General features: G+C 50.4%; 2 protein-coding genes across 3 annotated transcripts in view; one reads left to right on the top strand and one right to left on the bottom strand.

The window, feature by feature from the left end:
- Nucleotides 1–63: 63 nt before the first annotated feature.
- Nucleotides 64–14,831, bottom strand: TSNAXIP1 (translin associated factor X interacting protein 1). The gene is made up of 16 exons (XM_058528064.1): nt 14,569–14,831; nt 11,388–11,487; nt 6,081–6,193; nt 5,804–5,933; nt 4,574–4,667; nt 3,535–3,731; nt 2,966–3,101; nt 2,357–2,526; nt 2,122–2,281; nt 1,915–2,045; nt 1,627–1,752; nt 1,336–1,488; nt 1,123–1,232; nt 784–910; nt 587–693; nt 64–377 (listed from the first exon to the last, which is right to left on the bottom strand). The coding sequence occupies exons 1-16, from the start codon at nt 14,613–14,615 to the stop codon at nt 143–145; spliced, it is 2,136 nt and encodes a 711-aa protein (XP_058384047.1). The 5' UTR covers nt 14,616–14,831; the 3' UTR covers nt 64–142.
- Nucleotides 14,832–15,059: 228 nt separating this feature from the next.
- Nucleotides 15,060–20,623, top strand: part of RANBP10 (RAN binding protein 10) — a 63,597-nt gene continuing 58,033 nt past the window's right edge. The window contains exons 1-2 of one of the 2 annotated variants that reach the window (XM_058528059.1): nt 15,060–15,468; nt 16,252–16,363. In XM_058528059.1, coding sequence (XP_058384042.1) covers nt 15,063–15,468; nt 16,252–16,363 — 518 coding nt within the window. In that variant the 5' untranslated portion in view covers nt 15,060–15,062. The remainder of the gene's footprint in view (nt 15,469–16,251; nt 16,364–20,623) is intronic. The other variant, XM_058528060.1, reaches the window with a different exon arrangement.

Raw genomic sequence — 20,623 nt, 5'->3', positions numbered from 1 at the left:
GTCCTGGGACAAGCTAGGCAGAGACTAACCCCCCTCCCCTCGACTCCCCAGCATAACCTGGAGAATGGCATGGGTTCAAACAATTTTATACTAAAAGTCAGAGGTCAGCAGTACTGGAGCACACAGGCTGCCCACAGTGGCCCTAGCTTGCAGGCTCCTGCTCTCGAGGACCCATGCGCCTGATGTCAGCCATGTGAAGCCGTTCCAGTGCAGTCTGGAGCCATATCACAATGCCCTCTTCCTCACCCTCCTCTGGCACTTCTGTCACAGGGAGCTGGAAGGCCTGGCTCAAATAGCTATTCAGAGTCTGCTTGTCCAGGCTGGGATCGATGTTCATCAGGGCCTCACGTATCTTGGATAGGGTTACCTCATCACGGCTGCCCCACAAGGAAAGAGAGAGACAGGCCTTGATCCCTCCTCTGCACCCCAGACCCCAAGATGCCCTCTACCAGGCTTGAGCAGTATATAGTGCCCAACTGCAAGCTCAGTGCACAGGGAGACCCCAGAGCTTGAGATGCCACCCTGTGGCCCAGCCTGTGGAACTCGCCTATGGCTAAGTGGGCCTTAGGGCCTCAGGATCACTCACAGTTCCAGGCCTAGCTCCTGCTTTAGCTCCTGTAAGTACTCATCCTTTTCATCCATGTACTGTTCCCACAGCTTTTGCACAAAGGGCATACTCTGGCCTTCCTCATCCTGGAAGGGGCCACAAGGCAGGGTGAAGGCCCATGGCCTAGGGTCCAGCAGATGCTAGGGCTGGGCAAGTTCCTGGACCCCCCCACCCACCTCCATAAACAATGAGCGGTAGTTGAGCAAGTCTGCATTGCTGCTGTTGGGATGCCAGCCCCCTGCCTCCATCAACTCCTGAATTTTCTCTTCCTTCTTGAGGGGGAAGGTGCTCTTGAGAACAGTGCTGTGGGGAGACATGAGAGCCAACAGGGGCCTGGCTGAGGCCCATCCACCCATTTCCCTGCACCCCTCTGCCAGCCCCACTAGTGCTCAAAAGGGCAGCAAATGTGGAGGCTGTAGCCCTTCTCTCCAGGCTCCCCTTTCCCCAGCACACCTGGGAGCCTGGCCAGAGGAGATGTTGGGCAGGAGTTTGGGGTCGTCAAACGGGCCTCTTACCTTAACTGCTCCATGGTTAGTAGCCCCTCGTTCTGACTGTCAACATTTGTCATCTCCTTCAACAGCTGTGCTATTGTCTCCTTCTGCTTGGTGTACACACTTTCACTCCTCTACAGGGAGGGAAGCATTGACTAACTCGCTGCTTCCCGCAGTGGTGGGCACAGAGCTGGCCTATGCTGGGGACAAAGGGTAGAGGGCCAGGCCCAAGCTCACCTTTCCCATCAAGACTGCATAGAACTGACTCATGACCTCATTGGAGCGGAAGAGCTTGATATTTTCAAAAATGGTGTAAGCCCAGGCCATGGCATCACCAGGCCCAAAGCGACGCTCCAGGAAATTGAAGAAGAAATTTGGAAACTTCTCTTTCTGCAGGGTAAGGGGAAGACTACTTGGTCAGCCTGCCCCACCTTGATTGGCCCTCCTCCCTGCTTCCTAGCACCTCAAAGGAGGCCCCTGGAGGACTCTGGAGGTCATGCCAGGCCAAAATGGCTAGTGAGATCTGACCTGCTCCTCAGCGAGCCGTTCCTTCCAGGCATCCTTGAGGAGGTTTACTACATCCTTCTTGGTTGGCTTCTTGTTCTCCACAATACCATCAAACCGAAGGAAAGGGGGGATGTCTTCCCCATAGCCCTGAAAGGGAGAGTGTCAGCTCATCTCTGGGTCCATCTGTGGCCCCACCCTCAAGCAGGGCAAAGCCCCAGATGGTTCCCCAGAACCTCAAGTCTTCTCAGAAGCAAGGCCTGGCTGTTCTGACTCTGGCCCCAAGGCTCCACAGCCCAGGGACTTCCCTACCAGACCAGGGAAGAAGTCTTTCTCCCGGAGCAGCCCCTCGCCAATCTCCTCCAGGAGCACGTCCACCAGCTGGTCGCTGTTCTTGCCCTCGGCCAGCATCTGCCAGCGATCTCGGCCCCCAGCCACCACATCTGCCGGAGAGAAGAGGGAGCTGGAGTCCAGACCATGCACTTGAGCAGTCCTTGGGGCCCCAGTGGTCATCATTACCTTCACACTTGGTCCAGTCAGGCCGTGGCGTGGAGGTGCGCTGGCTCTCCTGCAGCTCAGAATAAAACTGGTCCCGCTCCTTCAGTGTGCTCATGTGCAACTGCAGCAGTATCTCATGCTCCTTGCGGACCTCTTCGTAGTCATCTCTCAGGCTGTCCAGCTGAGGGCAAGATTATGGTCCTCGCTACATACCTGCATGACCCTGCCCTACCCTGCCTGGCCTGCCTACCAGTACCTGCTCCTGCAGATCCCTGTTGGTCTTCTCCTGCATTTCAAAGTCCCTTCTGGGCACCACATCTCCAAAGTTGGCCTTCATGGTGTTGAGTTCCATCTGTGTGCGGGTCAGGTCTTGCCGGGTCATCTTCAGAGCCAGTGTTAACTTCACGGGGTCCTCCCCCCAGATGCCTGCCAGGGGGCCCGCCAGCTCATGTCACCCTGGCTTTGGGGCCTGTAGCCCAGGACAGGGTTAGAGTGCCCCTCAGGGCATGTCCCAGGTCCTTCTGATCTTCCTGCTTGGGAACCCCTGGGTCTTGCCCACAGCACTACCAGCCTAGGGCTTTAGGCTTCAATAGAGAAGCCCAGGACATGGTACCAGGCCTGTCCTGCCCTCAGGGAGTCTAGGCTGCCTCAGCTGTCAGCAGTTGTTTCCTACTTAAACAATGAGTGTATAATTCTCAGTCCAGCTCAGAAATCCACAGACCCAGGTGGCAGCAGGGACATCTCCCATCCTGAATGGGCACGGAATGAGCAGATATCAGGAGAGCTGAATGAATGAGTGTTAGTGGTGAGAGCCAGACTCCTCTCCAGCACTTCCTCAGGAGAGAGAAACCCACCTCAGGCTTACCTGGGGACTGGGCTAGTGACATGTCTTCCCGCTGGTACCGTAGCTCATTCAGGTCTGCAATGAGGATCTTGCGAGCATCTCGCTCAGTAAGGTAGTGCAGGTACTCCTCAGCCAAGTTCTTCCTTAGTTTAGTCACCTGTTGGGAAGGTAGTTGCATGGTCAGGGGCTGCCTCTGGACCTGTATGTAGCTAGTCACCATAGGGGATGGGATGGGTACTGGGTAGCCCCATCAGGGCCTAGGAACAGGAAAGGTGCAAGAAGGAGGAGATTGGCCATTCCTGAGAATCCAGCAAAGTGCCAATGCTTCCTCCTGTGGAGAAAGTGTGGCAGCCAAGGAACAGGACTCTGCTGGCACTTAGGGCCACTTTGAGCCAGCGCTGAGCCAAGGAGGAGGGCAGAGTGTGGAGGCAGCAGGGGTTCTGGGAGGAGGTAGTGGCTCAGTATGTCATTCCAGGCAGAAGGGTAGAGGGAGATAGGGGGTCACTTTGGTGCCCAAGGCCTCAAGGTCACTCCTGGGGTGGGGGGTGGCAGGAATTCAGGGAGTTGGTCACTGCACTACTCCCATTTACCTCACTCTGCAACGAGATCTTCTCCTCATTCTTTTTGTCAATGAGTTTTAGCAAATTCATCTTCTCTTTCTTCAGCATGGAGATTTCGTATCTCTCTTCAGCTCTCATGGCCAGGATCCTCTCATTACAGTCCTCATTCACAGTGACAAGCTTGGCCTTCAGGGGCTCCAGAGCCCGAATCCTCTCCCTCTGGTGGGCTAAGTAGGGACAGGTGGGAGAATCCCTTTGGGGCCATGAGAACAAACAGCTAGGAGACACTGATCCTAAGGTGACAGTGAGTGGCTATGTCCCTTGCAAACTCCAGGAGTCTCTGCATGCCTCATTCAAAGCATGGCCCCTGCTGAAGGCCTTCCTGCACTTGCTTTTAAAGCAGGGGCAGAGTCCAGATGAGGAGTGGGGTTTCACCTATGCCCTTTCTCCCTACAGCCTTTAGTTCTGCAGCTGCACCCTGCGTGGCATCTCCTGAGCCTGGTGAGGGGAGACTCCTCACTTCCCAGATGTACTCACTCCCTCCTGGGCTTCACTCTCAATAGAAAAGTTGCTCTGGGGCCGGCCCCATGGTGTAGCGGTTAAGTGCGCACGCTCTGCTGCTGGCGGCCTGGGTTCGGATCCCGGGCGCGCACCAACACATCACTTGTCAGGCCATGCTGTGGTGGCATCTCACATAAAGTGGAGGAAGATGGGCATGGATGTTAGCTCAGGGCCAGTCTTCCTCAGCAAAAAGGGGAGGACTGGCATGGATGTTAGCTCAGGGCTGATTTTGCTCACATACACAGAAACACACTAAATTAATTAATTAAAAAAAAAAAGAAAAGTTGCTCTATTTCCTACAAATTCTGCCCCACCATGCTTCCCAAGGACAGGCGATGGTCAGGTGCCCTATCACAGGACAGTGCAAGCAAAAAGGCTGACCAGGGCTTGGTGACCTTGAGGCCCAGTTAGTAACTGCCCCAGCCCTGCTGCAGAGCCCCAGAAGGTCAGAGTAGGATCCTCTCCACTCTTTCCAGGGTGGGCCCAGGGGAGGAGGCTGCAGTCTTACCCAGCATCACCTCATATGCATTCTTGATGGAGGATAGCAATGGCTTGTACGTTTTGAAGTCCTCTATGAAGAACTCAAAAATCTCTCTATAAGGCTGGCAAGAAAAGGGAACCTGTCACCTCCTGGCCTATAGCAGCCACCCTTGGCTTAGAAGTGTTCTAGCACAAAGCTGCCAGGTGACCCACATTCAAATAAATATCCCAGGCACCATCCAAGTCTCTCACAGTGCCAAGGAACTGAGGGGCAACTCTGTCCCTCTCAGCTGCTTTCTGGAGGCCTCTCCTGGTGCTGCCTCTGAGGCCTGGCAGACCACCTGGGTCAGGACCTCCCCCGCTGTACTCAAGCCCCCTCTCTGGCTCTCCGGGCAGCCAGCCCCCTGCATGCACTGTGCCTCAGTTGGCCTCTCACCAGCACCCCCTCCTCAACTTACAGCCCTGTGTTGGGAGGAGATCAAAGGCTATAGCCTTGCATTCTGGCCTCCAAGTAGATGTGTGGTTTCCTGTCCCACTTGGACACACAGGAAGTTTCTGGAGGCAACATTGCATACTGGAAAGAGCATGGGCTCCTGAATCAACCCTGAGTTTTAATCTCAGCACCACCACTTCATAGCTGTATGCCCTCTCCAAGCTTCTGTTTGTTGGCGAGGTACCTGCAGCTTGTGAGATCATATATAAGGCCTCTTCCAGGGCCTGGCACACAGATGGTGCTCAGCAAATGCTCCTGTCATAATGTCAGGATTCCCTGTCAGCATCCTCATTTGAGAAGGGTTTAGTGGTTCCCTCCCTAGTAAGTACCAGAATCTAGGTTGTATCTAGGTTTCTCTCTTTATGTGTCTGGGCTAGTTCCTCAAGCTTGGGGTGGTTGTCACTGGGCTGGTAGACACTGTATGACCCTTGCTTGCCCAACTGCCTAGATTCAGGCTCCATCCACTGATGTCCAATGACCCAAGCGGGGCACTGGGAATCATACAGCTAAAGGGACTGGAGACCGCATCCAGTGCACCTGACTCAGGTGAGAAAACACAAGCCTCAGGTGAGTTTTGGCTCCATACTGACAGCCTTGCCTGCTCACTGGCTTTGTCATAGAACTTGTTTCTCTTACTGGAAAGGGGAACCCAAAAGAGCTAGGAGAGGCTGGTCTCTCCTGAAGGTCTTTAGTGTTCAGTCCTGGTAGGTAAGGTTTCCTCCCATCCTTCCTCCTCCCCTCCCACAGTTATTCTGTGGCTCTAACCTGCAGCCTCAGTTCCTGGGCAGAATCTGTGCCCAGGTCCAGCAACAGGAGCTCCTTGCGTAGGTAGTTCTCTAGTTGCTCCAGGTACCTCGGCTTGGTAGTGTTCAGGGGCTGCTGCTGCTGCCAGCTACTGCAGGGGGTGGTGGGCTGAGATGTGATGGGCACTCCATAGGGCCCTTGCACCCTCAGTCTGGGGGAGCACACACCTCTGTGCTGTCTCTGGGCCCAACGCTGGGTCTGTACCAGCGCTTCCACCATTGGGCTGACCCCGGCTTACCCTGCTCGCTTCCGGTAGTCATCTGAACAGGGCTTTCGATTATGCAGAATGGTCTGGCCACTGGTGTATGTGGGCCATGGGGACAGGTGGCCACCAGTGGAGAACTGACAGGACTGTAGGAAGGGACAGGTGGGATTACCATGGCAACATTGCTCCCCTTCCTGATGCTCCTCTCCATCCTCCCCACTCCATTCCTGATTTTTTTTTGTCAACATCTCTTAATATGGTTCATAATTAAGACCCTGGACCCTAGAGTTAGAGATGGCTTTGATTAAATCCCAGATCTCTCTTATTAGCAATGTGACCACAAGCTAACTTCTTTGATCCTCAGTCTCTGCATCTGTAAAATGGGGATGGTAGTAGTCCCCATCACACTGTATTGATGTGAGGATGCAATGAGAAAGCATAAAGGGTGGTTTACACAGACTCAGGCACCTCCTAGGAACTCTGTTGAGGTGAACTAATCTTCTCTTCTGCAGGTATGTCAGTGAGTGTTGAATACCTGTACTATGAAAACAGATGTGAGTACCAATAGGGAGCAACCCTTGTCCCCACAACACAGTCCAGCTAAAGAGGAGGATAGAGGAGGGCAAGGCCAGCCTCAAGCCTGGACGGACACACAGACAGGACTGCAGAGACGCAGCAGGGTGAGCTGTGGACCCTGGGAGGAGACTGAGCTGTATCCCCTGGGAGAGGGGGAGATAGGTGAGGGTGCCCTGAAGCAGTGCAATCTCATTTTGAACCTTGAGCAGGGGTAGGGGGTAGAAGTAATAGTATGTATGGGCTTGTTTTTTAACCTTTTCATGAAATATTCAAAACATAAGAGAAAAAAAATGACCCTCTGACCCAGTGAATCCCATTTTTAGAGTTTATCCATTCAGTCATTCATTTGTTCATCAAATTTCTCTAGGTCCATAGTACATGCTAGCCTCTGCTGAGTTCTAGGGACATGAGGGAAGCTGAGGGTATGATGGAAATGGGGTGAGAAGTGAACTGATAATCACAAGTCAACAGGTAGTGACTGAAGCCAATGCAGGTTACAGGAGGGTGGGGTGCCCTGACTAGGGGGCCAGGGAAGGCTGGCCATCTTGCAGGAGGAGGTGATGATGTCAGCGATGTTCAATAAAGCCTGAATGAGTGCATGAGAGAAGCTGAGGTCACTCTGGGAGAGGGCAGGTGGGGGGACACACAGACTGCCTGGGTAGCACCACCCCCTCAATGAACCAGCGGGAGTTTTGAAGAGCTATGAACAGAGGCTGATGCCCAAGGAGAACAGGCCAGCTGAGGCTGAGGTCTGCAGCAGCCAGTGCAGAGGGAGACAGAGATGGAGCAGCAGCTTTATGCACAAGGGTGGTCCTCAAAGCCTTACTTATGACTGTGGAAAATTAGAAAACTCCTAAATGTCTAAAAACAGAAGATTGTCGGGGCTGGCCCCCGCTTAGAGTTTAAGTGCCCGTGCTCCGCTACTGGCAGCCCGGGGTTCGGATCCCGGGCGCGCACCGACCACCGCTTGTCTGGCCATGCTGTGGCGGTGCCCCACATACAGCAACCAGTAGGATGTGCAACTACGACATACAACTATCTACCAGGGCTTTGGGGAGAAAAAGGGAAAAAAAGGAAGAGGATTGGCAATAGATGTTAGCTCAGGGCCTGTCTTCTGTAGCAAAAAGAGGAAGATTGGCATGGATGTTAGCTCAGGGCTGATCTTCCTCACAAAAAATAAAAAATAAAATAAATAAATAAAAATAGAAGATTGTTATGCAGCCATGAAATGTTTACAAAGAGGCTTAACATGGAAATATACTAATGCTATAGCTCTCAGGGTTAAGTACAGCCTGAAATTAGGGAATAAACACAACCAGGTAAAATGAAAGACCAGAAAAGATGGAGGAAATAATCTAAAAGGTTAGCAGGAATTATTATTCTCATGATAGGCCCATGGGTGCTTATTTTTCTATAACTGTACATTTTTCAAAATTTTCTACAAGGCACATAAATTACATTCAAATTTAAAAGAAAAGTGAATTATTGAATTCAATATTAAAGCCCCCTCTGTGGCCCTGAGCCAGGCCTCTAGGTTCTTCTGGGATGGAAAGGCCAGGCCTACCTCCTATGCCCCACATATTCAGATTCTAGGAGTCTTTCCAGGGTAATTGTAACTGGCTCCTGACCCTCCTAGTGTGGAAAATGCTACTGTCTTCTTGGGCTCTTTGCATTCTGTCAGTTCTGCACATGCTTTTCTCAATCTTGGGGTCATTCATTCTTTCCCTAAATATTTATGGAAAGTACATAGGAAGCCTTGTTGCTAGGTCCCAAGGAGGACTCCAGCCTCTTGCAGGGGTCTAGGCTGACCTATCTTTGTACCTCCAGAATCGATGGCATCGTACGTCACACTCTTCACAGTTTTAAGTAACACACAGCAAATATTGTTGAATAAATATGTGATGGAGCACAATAACTTAGCATGGATAAAAATAAAACGTTACTCACTGGGTGTATATGTTTGCACATGCTTTTCCCTGGGTCGAGAATGCTCTATCCTGACAACTCATCTTTAAGATCTCAGGGGTTCTCCCTGATGTTCTTCCTAGGCCCAATACTGTGCACTTTTTCATCATCACTTCCTCATCTTCTCTCAGGGACAGAGACTATGTATATCTTGTTTACCACTGTATCCCCAGTGCCTGGCACATAGTGGGAATTGACAAACATTTGTTGAATAAGTGAAAATATAGGAGCGAAAAAAGAGATGACGAAACAGAAATTGTAGTAAAGAGTTTAAAGCCCTCCTATCAGAATAAGCTACAGCAGGCAGAGAAAGGTAAAAGACACTAATGCTGAGAGTAATATAATTGATAATGACAGATGAACATATATAACACGCATTAAACAGAAATAAAGAACAGTCTTTTAACATGTAGAAAAAATTAATCATAGGCCACAGATAAGGTCTTAACACATTTTTAAACCAGAAACTATATGTCTTGCATTTGCTGATACAATGCAATGAAAATAAGAACTGACAATATAAATATACCTCCAAAACACTTAACCATTTAGAAATTTAAATATAAGTTCATATTTTTCCTGACCCATTTATTACTTAAAATACAACACATCATAGGAATAACGTTAAAATTAAAGTTCTAAATGTTTGAGACATGGTCAGAGAGGCACTCACAAGGTATTTAATTGCTTAAAGTACTTGCGCTATTAGGAAACAAAGTCTTAACGCCCGGTTCTGGAAAAGGAAAAGAACTATCAATAATAAATTTTTTAGGGCCAGCCCTGTGGCTTAGCGGTTAAGTGCATCCGCTCCACTACTGGTGGCCGGCGTTCAGGTCCCAGGCCTGCACGGGCGCACCGCTTCTCCGGCCATGCTGAGGCCGTGTCCCACATACAGCAACTAGAAGGATGTGCAACTATGACATACAACTATCTACTGGGGCTTTGGGGAAAAAAAAAGGAGGATTGGCAATGGATGTTAGCTCTGAGCCGGTATTCCTCAGCAAAAAGAGGAGGAGTAGCACGGATGTTAGCTCAGGGCTGATCTTCCTCACACACACACAAAAAAAGTTAAAAAATAATAATAATAATAAATTTTTTAAAAACAGGAAATAGAAGTAGAAATAGATAAACTGGAATAATGAGAGAAGTCAAACTGTTAAAAATCAAGCCAGAAAGAGTTCTTTTGAAAGACTATCAAAATTGACATGATTTTTTAAAAAGCACAAAGCCGGAAGACGTCCGGGAAGTTGTCAAAGAAGCACCTAACCCTGGCGAGTTAATAAGTTTTTCAGACTTTCAAAAGGTCAGTCCTCGTGTTCTGTCTGCCGTTTCTGCCAGGAGAAAATGTGGTCACCCTACTTTGATTTCTGGGCAAGCGCCGCTTCTTCCGCCTGGTTATTAATAGCTGGGAAGACCTCCGCCAGCGGGTGGCTGGAAGATAGTGTTTCGGTGCGCTTCGTGCTCTCTGCTTCCCCCTGCAGGTGAGAACGAGAAGGGCGGGAACGGCGGGAGGGAAAAACGTCCCCTGCGGGTTGAGAACGGCGTGCCGCTGCCACGCGTAAGAAAGAGGGAGCGAAAGAATCCAGCCCCAGGTCCACTGAGTAGGTGGCAGCTCAGGGGAGTGGGGGGCGGGGAGCGGGCGACCAAAGTCATCGGGTCTTGAGGGGCTGTGGCTGCGCTTGGTTTCCGCAAAGAGTCCACGCTGATTCCCTTTCTCTCCCTGAAGTCAGAGTCCCCATGTTGGGAGTCCCTAGTCCCCAAAGTATGTGGCCCACGTATCCCCAAATCCTCCACACAGGACACACTCACACAAAGAAAACCACCACACAGCCCACAATGCTCCACTGTGAGTTGGAGTTATAAGTTTGCTCCAATGTGTTTTTTCATCTGTGAGATTTGGGCAATGGCTATTTGCTGATTAAATAATAACAATCCTATGATCATATCAACAGAAGCCCCAAAGTACTTAAGAAGATAGAATGCATTTTTATTTATTTATTTATTTATTTTTTCCCCAAAGCCCCAGTAGATAGTTGTACGTCATAGTTGCACATCCTTCTAGTTGCTGTATGTGGGACGTGGCCTCAGCATGGCCGGAGAAGCAGTGCGTTGGTGCGTGCCCGGGATCCGAACCCCGGGCCGCCAGCAGTGGAGCGCGCTCACTTAACCGCTAAGCCATGGGGCTGGCCCTAGAATGCATTTTTATATAAAAGCCTTGAAGAACAGGAATGGAGGAAGGACCTTTCCTGAGGCTGGGAAAGAGTCTCTACTTCCAACTCAGAGCCAACAACGCAATGGAGGAACATCCCTTCACTCCTGCCTACACACACCTACTCACAGCATTTATGGAGCTCTCAACATGTTCCAGCCACTCAAGTACCCTATCAGGCACTAGGGCCATAAAGACAAAAAGATACAATTACAGCCCTGAAGGACCTTGGGAGATCTGGTGGGACCATCCCAGCACCTAGCACAATGCCTAGCACGTGGCAGGCTGGATGAAGAAATTAGGTCCACACCAGAATGCTGAGCTGCAGGGGAAGGGTGTCTGTGGACAGGGTTGAGTCTCTTTCTGCCCAGGGAGGTCTGGGAATGATTTTCAGATGAGGTGTGGGCAATGTGAAGACCCCCACTCCTGAGCCTGGTGGGCCTGGCATCTGAGAGCCACAGTCCCCTGCCTGGGGAGAAGACGCTCTAGGGGGCATGTTTCAGGTGGGTGGTGCTTTTGGGTTGCAGAGAGGGAGACAGATAGGGTCTGAGGACTGACATTTGGGGTTCCAACAGGACATCATCACTAACCAGAGTCTTCTGTTTCTGAGAAAGCTTGCGTTTCTGGGTGTTCTTGGTTTCTGTGAGGAAGGAGTCATCTATGGTCACTCTTGAAGGCCGCAGGTGTGTTCTGCACAGAGAAGGGGAAGACAGTGGTGGGTGACAGAGCCCTGAGTGGGAAGAGCACCTCTACCCTTCCCAGATCCATAAGACATGGCCTCCTCTCCCCTCAGAGCCAGGCTCTGGATCTTCCCAGCACTGCCTCCAGATTCCCACTGCCAACAAGATCCTGGCCCGATACCCAAACGATTTTACATTCCCAGAAATCTTCTCATCACCAGGGTCTTGCCAACTCCTGTAGCAGCAGGACACCCTCACCATGAGCCCGAGAACCCTGCAGGCCTACACTTCCATCAGTGTTCAGCTGTGGCTGCAATGAGTTTCATGTATGTGACTCTGGCACACTCTGGGGGTCTGATACCAAAGTCAGGTGCTATAGGACAGGAAGCACAGGGTCTGGGGCCCAAGAGCTGGGGTGCGAGTCTCAGTCCTCCACTTACTGGCTGATAGGGTCCGGGGGCTGACATTTAGGGTTCCAAGAGGACCCACCTTGGGCCAGTAATTTACCCTGTCTCAGCCTATTTTCCTCATAAGGAAATGGAGACAATTCTTGCTTTTCCTATCTCACAAAGTTGTGAAGTTTAAATGAGAGTAAAAGAGATATGCAAAAATAGCCTGTAAACTGCAAGGAGCTGCACAGATGTTAATTATGACAGCAGGATGAGAGAAAAGCGGATCCTAAGGAGCTCTTTAACCCCCAGGCCTATTGGGAGAGCCATCTTTGCTTAAGCTGGGAAGGCATTTAGGGGTCAACAGGGAGGGCTGCATGTAGGCAGGCAGATCCAGGTGGAACAAAAGGAAGAAGTAATTCCAGAAATCTGTAGTGGGGGTGGGTGGAGGTGATATGCTGCCAGATAGACCTGTGTCTTTATTCCCCTTGCTAGCTGGTAACCATGAGAATGCTGTTTAACCTCTCTGAACCTCAGTGTCTTTGTCCATGGAAGTGAGACTATCACTACCCAAACCCCAGGGAAGTTGAGTGCAGTAACATGAATCCAGTTGGGAAACCCTGTCCTGCACAGATTCCATGAAGCAGCTGACACACCAAATTCCAGTTCTCTATTGTCTCTCAATTGGACAAATGTGACCAAACCATGTCAAAAAAGCAGCCAGTGCGGAAAACGAAGGGTTTTTGCCCAGAAATTCATGGGTTTGAGACAGGATACAGCAGATCAACCTATCTGCTCACTGGGTTAAGTCAATACCTTCCTGTTAAGACCAGTCGATTTTCCAAACTCTGTTCTTGCTCCAGCTGGAACTACCACAATATGGCAAAGTGAGCAAGAAAACTATGAGGAACTCTGCAAATCCTGAGAAGTTGCCAAGTGGAAAAGCTCAGTAGGTAACGGATGTTAGTTTTGAATGTCAAAGGAGACAATAATCAAAAACAGACTTGCAAATAATAATAATTAAAAAAAAAACAAAACACTTGTTAGAGCCTATACACTTATCCAAAACGCTTAGGAGCTTTCTTTAGTATTATATTAAATATTTTACACCAATTCTCAGAGAGGAATGGGAAAGAGCTATCTATATTTCTACTTCAAAGGTAGAGAAAACTCAGTTATTAACTGATGGCAGAAGTGGGTTTGACAGGAGTATGTCCTGGTACTGAGTGAACTCAAGTTGCTGAGTTCCGTCCACCAAGCTACTGTGCAGAGGTGTGAGGGTGAAAGGAGAAAGCCAATGGGGAGGAGAAACCTGACCCAGGGAAATGCATAATTCGAAGGTCTCTCTTAGAGGGTAGTAGTGCTAAGGTCTGGCCTATCCTTCACCATCCTGGCCCTGCTCTAAGAGGAGCTGGAGGTGGACACCTACACTGTGCCTCTAAGGAAAACAGTGAGCTTGGCCCAATGTACATCACTAAATACTGGTGAATGAAGAATATTGACAAGAATGAATGATGTTTTATACTGCTACCAAATGCAGCCTTAGCAATTACATTATGTTTCCTTCTTAAAATAGATGGGGATTCTCTTTCTGAGTCTGTTTCATATTCCTTTCAAACAAAATTGCAGTTTCCTAAATCATTTCTGTGCTGGGTAACATCACTCTCAAGCGTGCTGTCTAGTTCTTGTAGATTCATTTTAGCTCTGGATAAAACAATCACGTTGTCACTTAATTTCCTGCCTTTTGTAGGCTTTCTCTGTCAAGGCAGCAGACCCTGAAGGATTAGAGTTTAGGTGAGATTAGTTTTTTTGCATGGGAATGAGTAGAAGGGAGAAACTACATTCATTAAACACTTACTGAATGCCTATTATATGCAAGGGCTGCGATGGAGCTTCACATATTCTGCCTAAATTTTCCCAACAATGTTTGTGAGGTGGGCTGTATCATCCCTATGTTTGAGATTTAGAAGCAGAGGTCTGGAATTTAAGGGCCTTCTCTGAATTCTCAAAGCTAGAAAGGTATTAAGTCAAAATTTTTGTTTTAATATGTATACTTTGTGGCTCCCCTCGCTAATGGAGCTTGTTGTCATATTTTGCAGTGCCTTGAGGCTGCACTCCTGAATACAGGCAGGAGCAACCCTGAGGCCGTGGGATGTGCCTGGGCTGCTTAGAATCAGCCAGCAACTGGACAAACATCTTTGTCATAAACCATTGGATGAAGGCGCAGTTTATCCCTGCGGCTAAGAGCTCAGGTTCAGGAGTCTCACACGGCTGGGTTCAAATCCTAGCTCCACCACTTATAAACACCTGTAAAACACGTGATCTCTCCAGGTTTCTATTTCTTCATTTGTAAAATGGTGATATTACTACCTCATAGTAGGGTAGTAGTATCACCCTAGTAGTAGGGTGTCGTGAGGGTTAAATGTGTGTATATAAAGCGCTTGGCACATAACATACGCCCAATACAAATAAGCTGGCTGTTACTAATGATAAAGTGCGGCTGCTCTTTTGCTACCACTTAACGTGGTCTCTGGGCTAAATCAGCCCCTGATTCTAACTGTTTCTGCATCACCGATCCTGTGGGGCTGGAGCCCCAGACCAATGGACAGAGGCAGGAGGTGCAAAGGTCCGGATCAGGTACCATTTCTCTTTCTGGAAGTACTCGAGCCCTTCTCTCCGCCCTCAGCCCGGCCAGCGCCTACCTCGACGAGGTAGCGAAGCTGGACCCCCGCGGTTTCGGGGAGGCCATGACCCTTCCGCAGTCGGGTAGCCAGCAACCGCGGCCTGGGAAGCTGCTGTAGTGTACAGTCCGTCGCTATGGCGACCAGGCCCCAGCAGCCCTACGGCGGGGGCGGGGTCAGGCCTGCGCCACGACCCTGAGCTCAGTGCCCGTGGGCTGGGAGGAAGGCCGAGTAGCAAAGGTGGACTCAGACCCGGGAGCAGGGTCCCCTCAAAGTCAGTCACTACAGCGGGTTTGACCCTAGCTACTAGAACTGAAGCAGGAGGATAAACAGCGGGCGTAGGGGAGGGAGATGAACTGATAGGCCGGAGCAGCGTTGCCATCGGGAATTGTAGTTTTCGGTGTCCCGAAGTCTCGGCTGCACAGGCGTATGGCTGAGCAGGTTTGTACTACATATCCCAAAGTTCCTCACCAGCCTTAGTTGGTCCGCCTCTGGAGAGCTCTGCATTGTGGGATATGGAGTCCGATATGCGGCGAGGCGTGGCAGTGTCCAAAGAGAGGTGCCGGACTCGGACTCGGTTTCCCTGCGGGCCCCGTTGGCTCACCGGCCATTGGCTGAGCTGGGCGGATCTGGTCCCGTTCCTCCCCGCCCCCAGTGACACAATAGCAGCTCCCTCCAAGATGGCGGCGGCGGCGGCGGCGGGGGACTCGGGAGTTGGGAACCCGCAGGCTGGAGACTCCTCCGGCGGGGGCGCTGGGGGTGGGCTGCCGTCCCCGGGGGAGCAGGAGCTGAGCCGGCGTCTGCAGCGCCTATACCCTGCGGTCAACCAGCAGGAGACGCCGCTGCCGCGCTCCTGGAGCCCCAAGGACAAGTACAACTACATCGGCCTCTCCCAGGGCAACCTCCGCGTCCACTACAAAGGTATCGGCCTGTGTTTCCCGCGGGGGGAAAAGGCCAGAGCATCTTCGGGGCGGCTGTACTGCCTGGCCCCTGCCCCATCACGTCCTTTCCCCGGCCCGAGTGCTCTGGGTTAGGCCTTGGCCCCTGCGGGGTTTCCAGGGTAGTGTGGCTGACCAGGCCGAGGATCGACTGCCTGGTCTCCTCTGCCCTGAGACACCCGATGTCAAGAGAACTGCAACAGGTGTCAAAACCCAGTGCTGGGCTGGACCTTCCACCCAAGGGCCTTCCTCCTTGTCCTGGGATAGCTCCAACTCCAGCTGCGCCCTTCACTGCTGCTTAGTTTCAGGAGTGTCTGAAGAAAGGGGTGGGTACATCCCCTCCATTAGCCTGAGGCCCATGAGCTTGCTCACCTGCGGGACGTCCCATACTGGGCCTGGGGTTCTGTGCTAAAGTGTGTGGGGGTCTTCCAGGGCTACCTCCTCCTCCCCTGCTCTCCCAGGTGGGTTGCCTGTATTCTGGAGAGACTGCCAGCAGCCCTGGGGAATCTCTCACACGCACCCACATTGCCTGTACCTTCATTTGGTTTGTATGGGAGACAGTGTCTCAGGCAGGGCTGCTGTTCTCAGGAGGAGGTGAGCTAAAGGGGGGAGTTTTATGTGTTTACTCAGTTGTCTAATTATTCCTGGGACTATGTAAGGGCTTCCTCTGGCCGTGGAGGGGTGAAGTTGCCATGGAGCAGAGAAGAATGAGGCTTCACTTTGCATTTCTTTCTGATGAAATTTCTTCCTTGCTCTCTCCTATTAGGTCATGGCAAAAATCACAAAGATGCGGCCTCAGTGCGCGCGACCCACCCCATACCTGCTGCTTGTGGCATTTATTACTTTGAAGTGAAGATTGTCAGCAAAGGAAGAGATGGGTAAGCTCTTTGTTACCACCTTCCCCCCGCAACACCGAGCTGATCCCTGTGGTCAGAGTTCAAGGTCTCCTGGCGGACACTTGTGACTGATGTGAGCTGCTGAGCTGAATGGGTCTGGGCTGCAGAGTGTTGACTGGTGGGCTCCCTTTGTTACATGACTGTGGGCATGGCCTGGCCTCAGCAGCGACTCTTGATGGCAAGTAGGTGCATTAGGGATAGAGGAGGGGACTTCTCGTTAGTGGTGATGTAATGAGATACCTTATAGGTCAGGGAAATGAATAACAAGTTTACATTAACAATTCAGCATCCAGAATGGGGTTTCCCCCACCACTGTCGTGTGGTGTTTGTGACTTCCCTCCTTTCACATTCTTGCTGCATTCAGGGTTCCTTTTTATTGCATTTAGTCATGTAGAGGCTCCAGTAGGCTTCAAAGGGTTAGTAGAGTCTTCGCAGTATTCATCAAAGCTGTGGCAGCCACTGGCGTGTCATCTCAGGGTAAACAGTGTGCACATGGTCAGAATCAGTTGACCTTGCTGCTCATAAACTTGTTTTTTAGTCCGGGGACTTGAATACCAGTTGGACCAGCTGTAGGAGGTCCTCATTAAAGTCAGCATTAGGGAGGCTCCCTGTTTTAGGGTGATCTAAGCAGACACAGGAAATCAGAGGGGAGATTTTTCATTTTTCTTCTTTTTCTCCCATTCTCCCGTTTTTCCAGTGATTGTGACAGAGCAGGTGTTTAAGTTATGAAATAACATGATTGCAACTGCCTTGGAAAGGCTTTCCTCATCAGACCTTAGGTCTGGTGTCGGACATTTGCCAACCCTACCAGTGACCTTCGTGTTAACCCTGAGTATGTGTTATTGAGCATTTCTAATATTTCCTCTCTTCTAGGGACTGTCTCCCTTGGGGTGCATGCAGAATGCCCAGCCAAGGGGCCATGTTGGGGACAGGATTGCCAGAGTCAGAGCTTTGCCTGCTTCCTCAGTGATGTTGTAATATCCCTGCCTGGGAAGGCTGTGTGGTCGTAGTTGTATTGTGGGGCTTCAGTCTCCTCTTGTGTGCTCTGGGGAGCTAGACGAGCATCTTAAGCTCCCTTTAACCCTAGAATTCTGTGATTCTGAAATTCTGATCATGGCAAGCTATTGTACCTTTCTCCTTTATCCCCATCTAGTGTATTTACAGATAGGAAACTCATATTATTGGAGGCCTTTAAAACTTCTCGTTTCCCTTTCAACTCTCTGATAAAAGCACATATATTTAATGTGCTTGAATTAGTGTGAATGAGAATGGCCTCTTAAAACGAACACTGCAAAAATAGTTACAGTGTAGACTGAAATGTTGGTGCTGGAGTCCCTTATTGCCAAAGAAACTGAGGGTCATTTCTTAAACTTGTAGGAAGGAAAATGGATTGTTTTCATCATAGATAACAGCTGAGCTAGTGAGAGAAGAGAACAACTTTCCGGAAGGGGTGTGTTTAAATGTAGAGACCTGAATTCTTTCAACTGGCTTTTAACATTTCAGTTGTAAGTGGATCTTGCTGGAAAAGACCCTGTGTCTTGTTAGATTCCCTTACTGTAGGTGTTGCCTGCAAATCTAAAGAAAGTTGGGCATCTTCTCATAGCTTCTATTCCCAGCATTTTTACGTGTGGTAAATATAAGTGTTAAGCTGACTTGGAAACCTCAGTTTTAAAAAGGTCTCAGGTCGTATATACCTGTGGTGGCCTGCTTTGGGTGACCACTGTCGGATGGCAAGTATATGAATGTTCTCTCATGGCCACTTTATGGAATCCCTGAAAACCTCTCGTGGCTAGAATGTTGCCAGATGTTGGTATTGGCCAGGTGTGGTTTTGAGGAGGCCAAGGGCAGTTATAGGGCAGACAGTGATCAGCTTGTTTCCTGTTGCCCGTCAATGTTGGAGGTGTGTTTCTGACCCCGGTTTGTTCCATCACCCAGGTGTTAACCAGTTGTATAGCTTTCTTGTATTATCTAGTATGATCCTCACAGCATCTCTGGAAAGTGGCTGGAGCCACTTTGATGATGAGATGCCTGTTTTCTGGGTGAGCCCTGAGTCCCTGGGTTGTTTGGTGACCTGCCCTGGTGCAGGATCTGGGGTGTGCGATGGAGTAGCCTAACTTGTCAGATGCCCTCGCCTGATCCAAGACATGTGTGTCCATGTGCTGCTACCTTTCCCCATTGCATTCCTTCCCTGGATAGAGTGAAGGAATGTCCAGTTGGATTCTTAGGGGATCACAGTGTTCTTAGGGGACGGAGCTGAAAGGTGCTGAGTGGGGACAGAGAAATGTGGTGTGCTCTGGACTGGGCTTGATTGACTTACCATCCCATTAAATCTGTAAACTTGTTTTTCAGTAGACTTGAGTATGGGCCTCCTTCGTAAAAGGTGTTTATGAACCCAGTTGTCAGTGTCATTGTTTTCCAGAAAGGCCTTTGTTCTGATGATGTCTTTTGTAGAAGAACACACTAAGCTGGTCTAATTAGAAAGGTTTCATTTCAAGGGTTCATAGAGTATTTAGTCATACCTACTATGTGCCAGGCCCATGCTAGATGTAGGGAGAACAAAGGTAAAGCCAGCACAGGCCAGCCTTGTCCTAAGAGAGCTGTGGCCTGCTCAGTAGAGAGTGGACTAAAAGGCTCGCTGTAAGGGGAGGCAGAGCATGGGCAAAGTTTTGAGGGATGAGTGGGAATCTCCCAGTAGGTGAGACCTGTTGGACCTAAAATGAGTCTGGTCGGTAACTAGCTTGATGTCAGGGTGCTGGGCTTTCTGGGCACTCTCCAAATATAAGAGAGGGCTGGAGAAGGAGGGACTATATTTGAGCTAAGAGCTTGGCAGAGACTGATGGGCTTCAGCTGCATTTTGCCGAGTCATCAGAGCTGGGAACCCCAGGAGCAGGTTTGGTGAGGTGAGGAGACATCAGAGCCCTGGCAGTGGTGCCAGGAGATAAGGGCCATCTGGGTGGATCCTGCTGGGAAGCTGGAAAGGCCCTGAAGCTGAGGGTCCTTGGGGGAAATGACTTGCTCAGGCAGAGTTCTTGGACCCATGGGTGTCCCTGGCTCTTAGTGATGACACATGGAGGGTGTGGCTGGCCAGGCTGACAGATGCTCCAGTGTGACCCTCAAAATAGACTGTAACGTCATCCCAGCAGCGGCAACCTCCTGACATGTGATGGGTGGCTCTACCCAAGAACACCAAGCCCGGGCTAGAGCACTGGATTAAGTTGGGGGGGGCTCTCCTCTGCCACTGGTGCCCAGGCCCTGAGCAGAGGCCTTTGGCCACAGCCAGCCTGCCTTTGCTTGTTACCTGCAGGTGACTTCCTTTGGCCAGGTGGCAGTGCACTCATCCATTAATTCTACACACTACAATGAGGCACCCATTGTTTTGTCCCAGTCTCAGGCCTGAGCTCCAGGAACACAGGCACAAGGCCTATCTAGAGAGGAGGCAGATGTGCCTGTGCACATGACCTCACAGGGTGGTGTAGAAAGGACCAATCCATGGTGTGTGCCGTACTCAGGGGTGCCCAGAAGTTGTACTTCCTCCTGTACCTGAGTTTGAGGAAAGCCTCATAGAAGAGGTGATGATGCTGAATCTGGAAGGATGAGGGAGAGGGTTCCACGTGAACAAAGTGAGAAACAGATACTCCAGGTAGAAGGAACAGTGCATTAAAAGATGTGGAACACAGAGCATGAGGTAGTCAGGAGCCAGATCGGAAATACTTTATGTGCTGTGGCCAAGGAACGTGGGCTTTATCCTGAGGGTGGTAGCAGTAGGTGAGGACTTTGGATCTGCCCACGCTTGTGAGGTTGGATAAGGGAGAAGAGACTCTGCTGGTCTGGTTCAGCCAAGCTGTTATGGCTGAGAGCCCTGTCCAGTGTAGGCCAGTGGCCTTAGGTCCTTGACTCTGGATGTGATTTTTCCACAGCAGTTGTCTTTTCTCTCTCTTGGCTGGCCTTTCTCCTGTGTGGTGAGATGCAGAGGTGGGATGTTGAAGATTGGTAGCCAGAGAGGCTTCTCAGAGGTGAAAGGACTGTGTGTGCTGGTGTTCTCTGGTATTTTGGTTTCGCCAAGTCCCATCTGAAAGACAACACTGTCGCATGTTTTATGCCTAAGCATCTCCCTCTCATGGCTCAGAATCACCCAAAGTGATTTTCCATAGAAACCTAGAGAGCTGCTCAATTAAGATCTCGCCTGCCACATTCTGGTCTGGAGAGCCACTTGGGTGCAGGCCCTCTAGCCTAGAGACAGCC

The sequence above is a fragment of the Diceros bicornis genome, chromosome 32 (assembly GCF_020826845.1).
Source record: "Diceros bicornis minor isolate mBicDic1 chromosome 32, mDicBic1.mat.cur, whole genome shotgun sequence".
NCBI lineage: Eukaryota > Metazoa > Chordata > Mammalia > Perissodactyla > Rhinocerotidae > Diceros > Diceros bicornis.
This window is presented reverse-complemented; position numbering and strand designations above follow the sequence as displayed.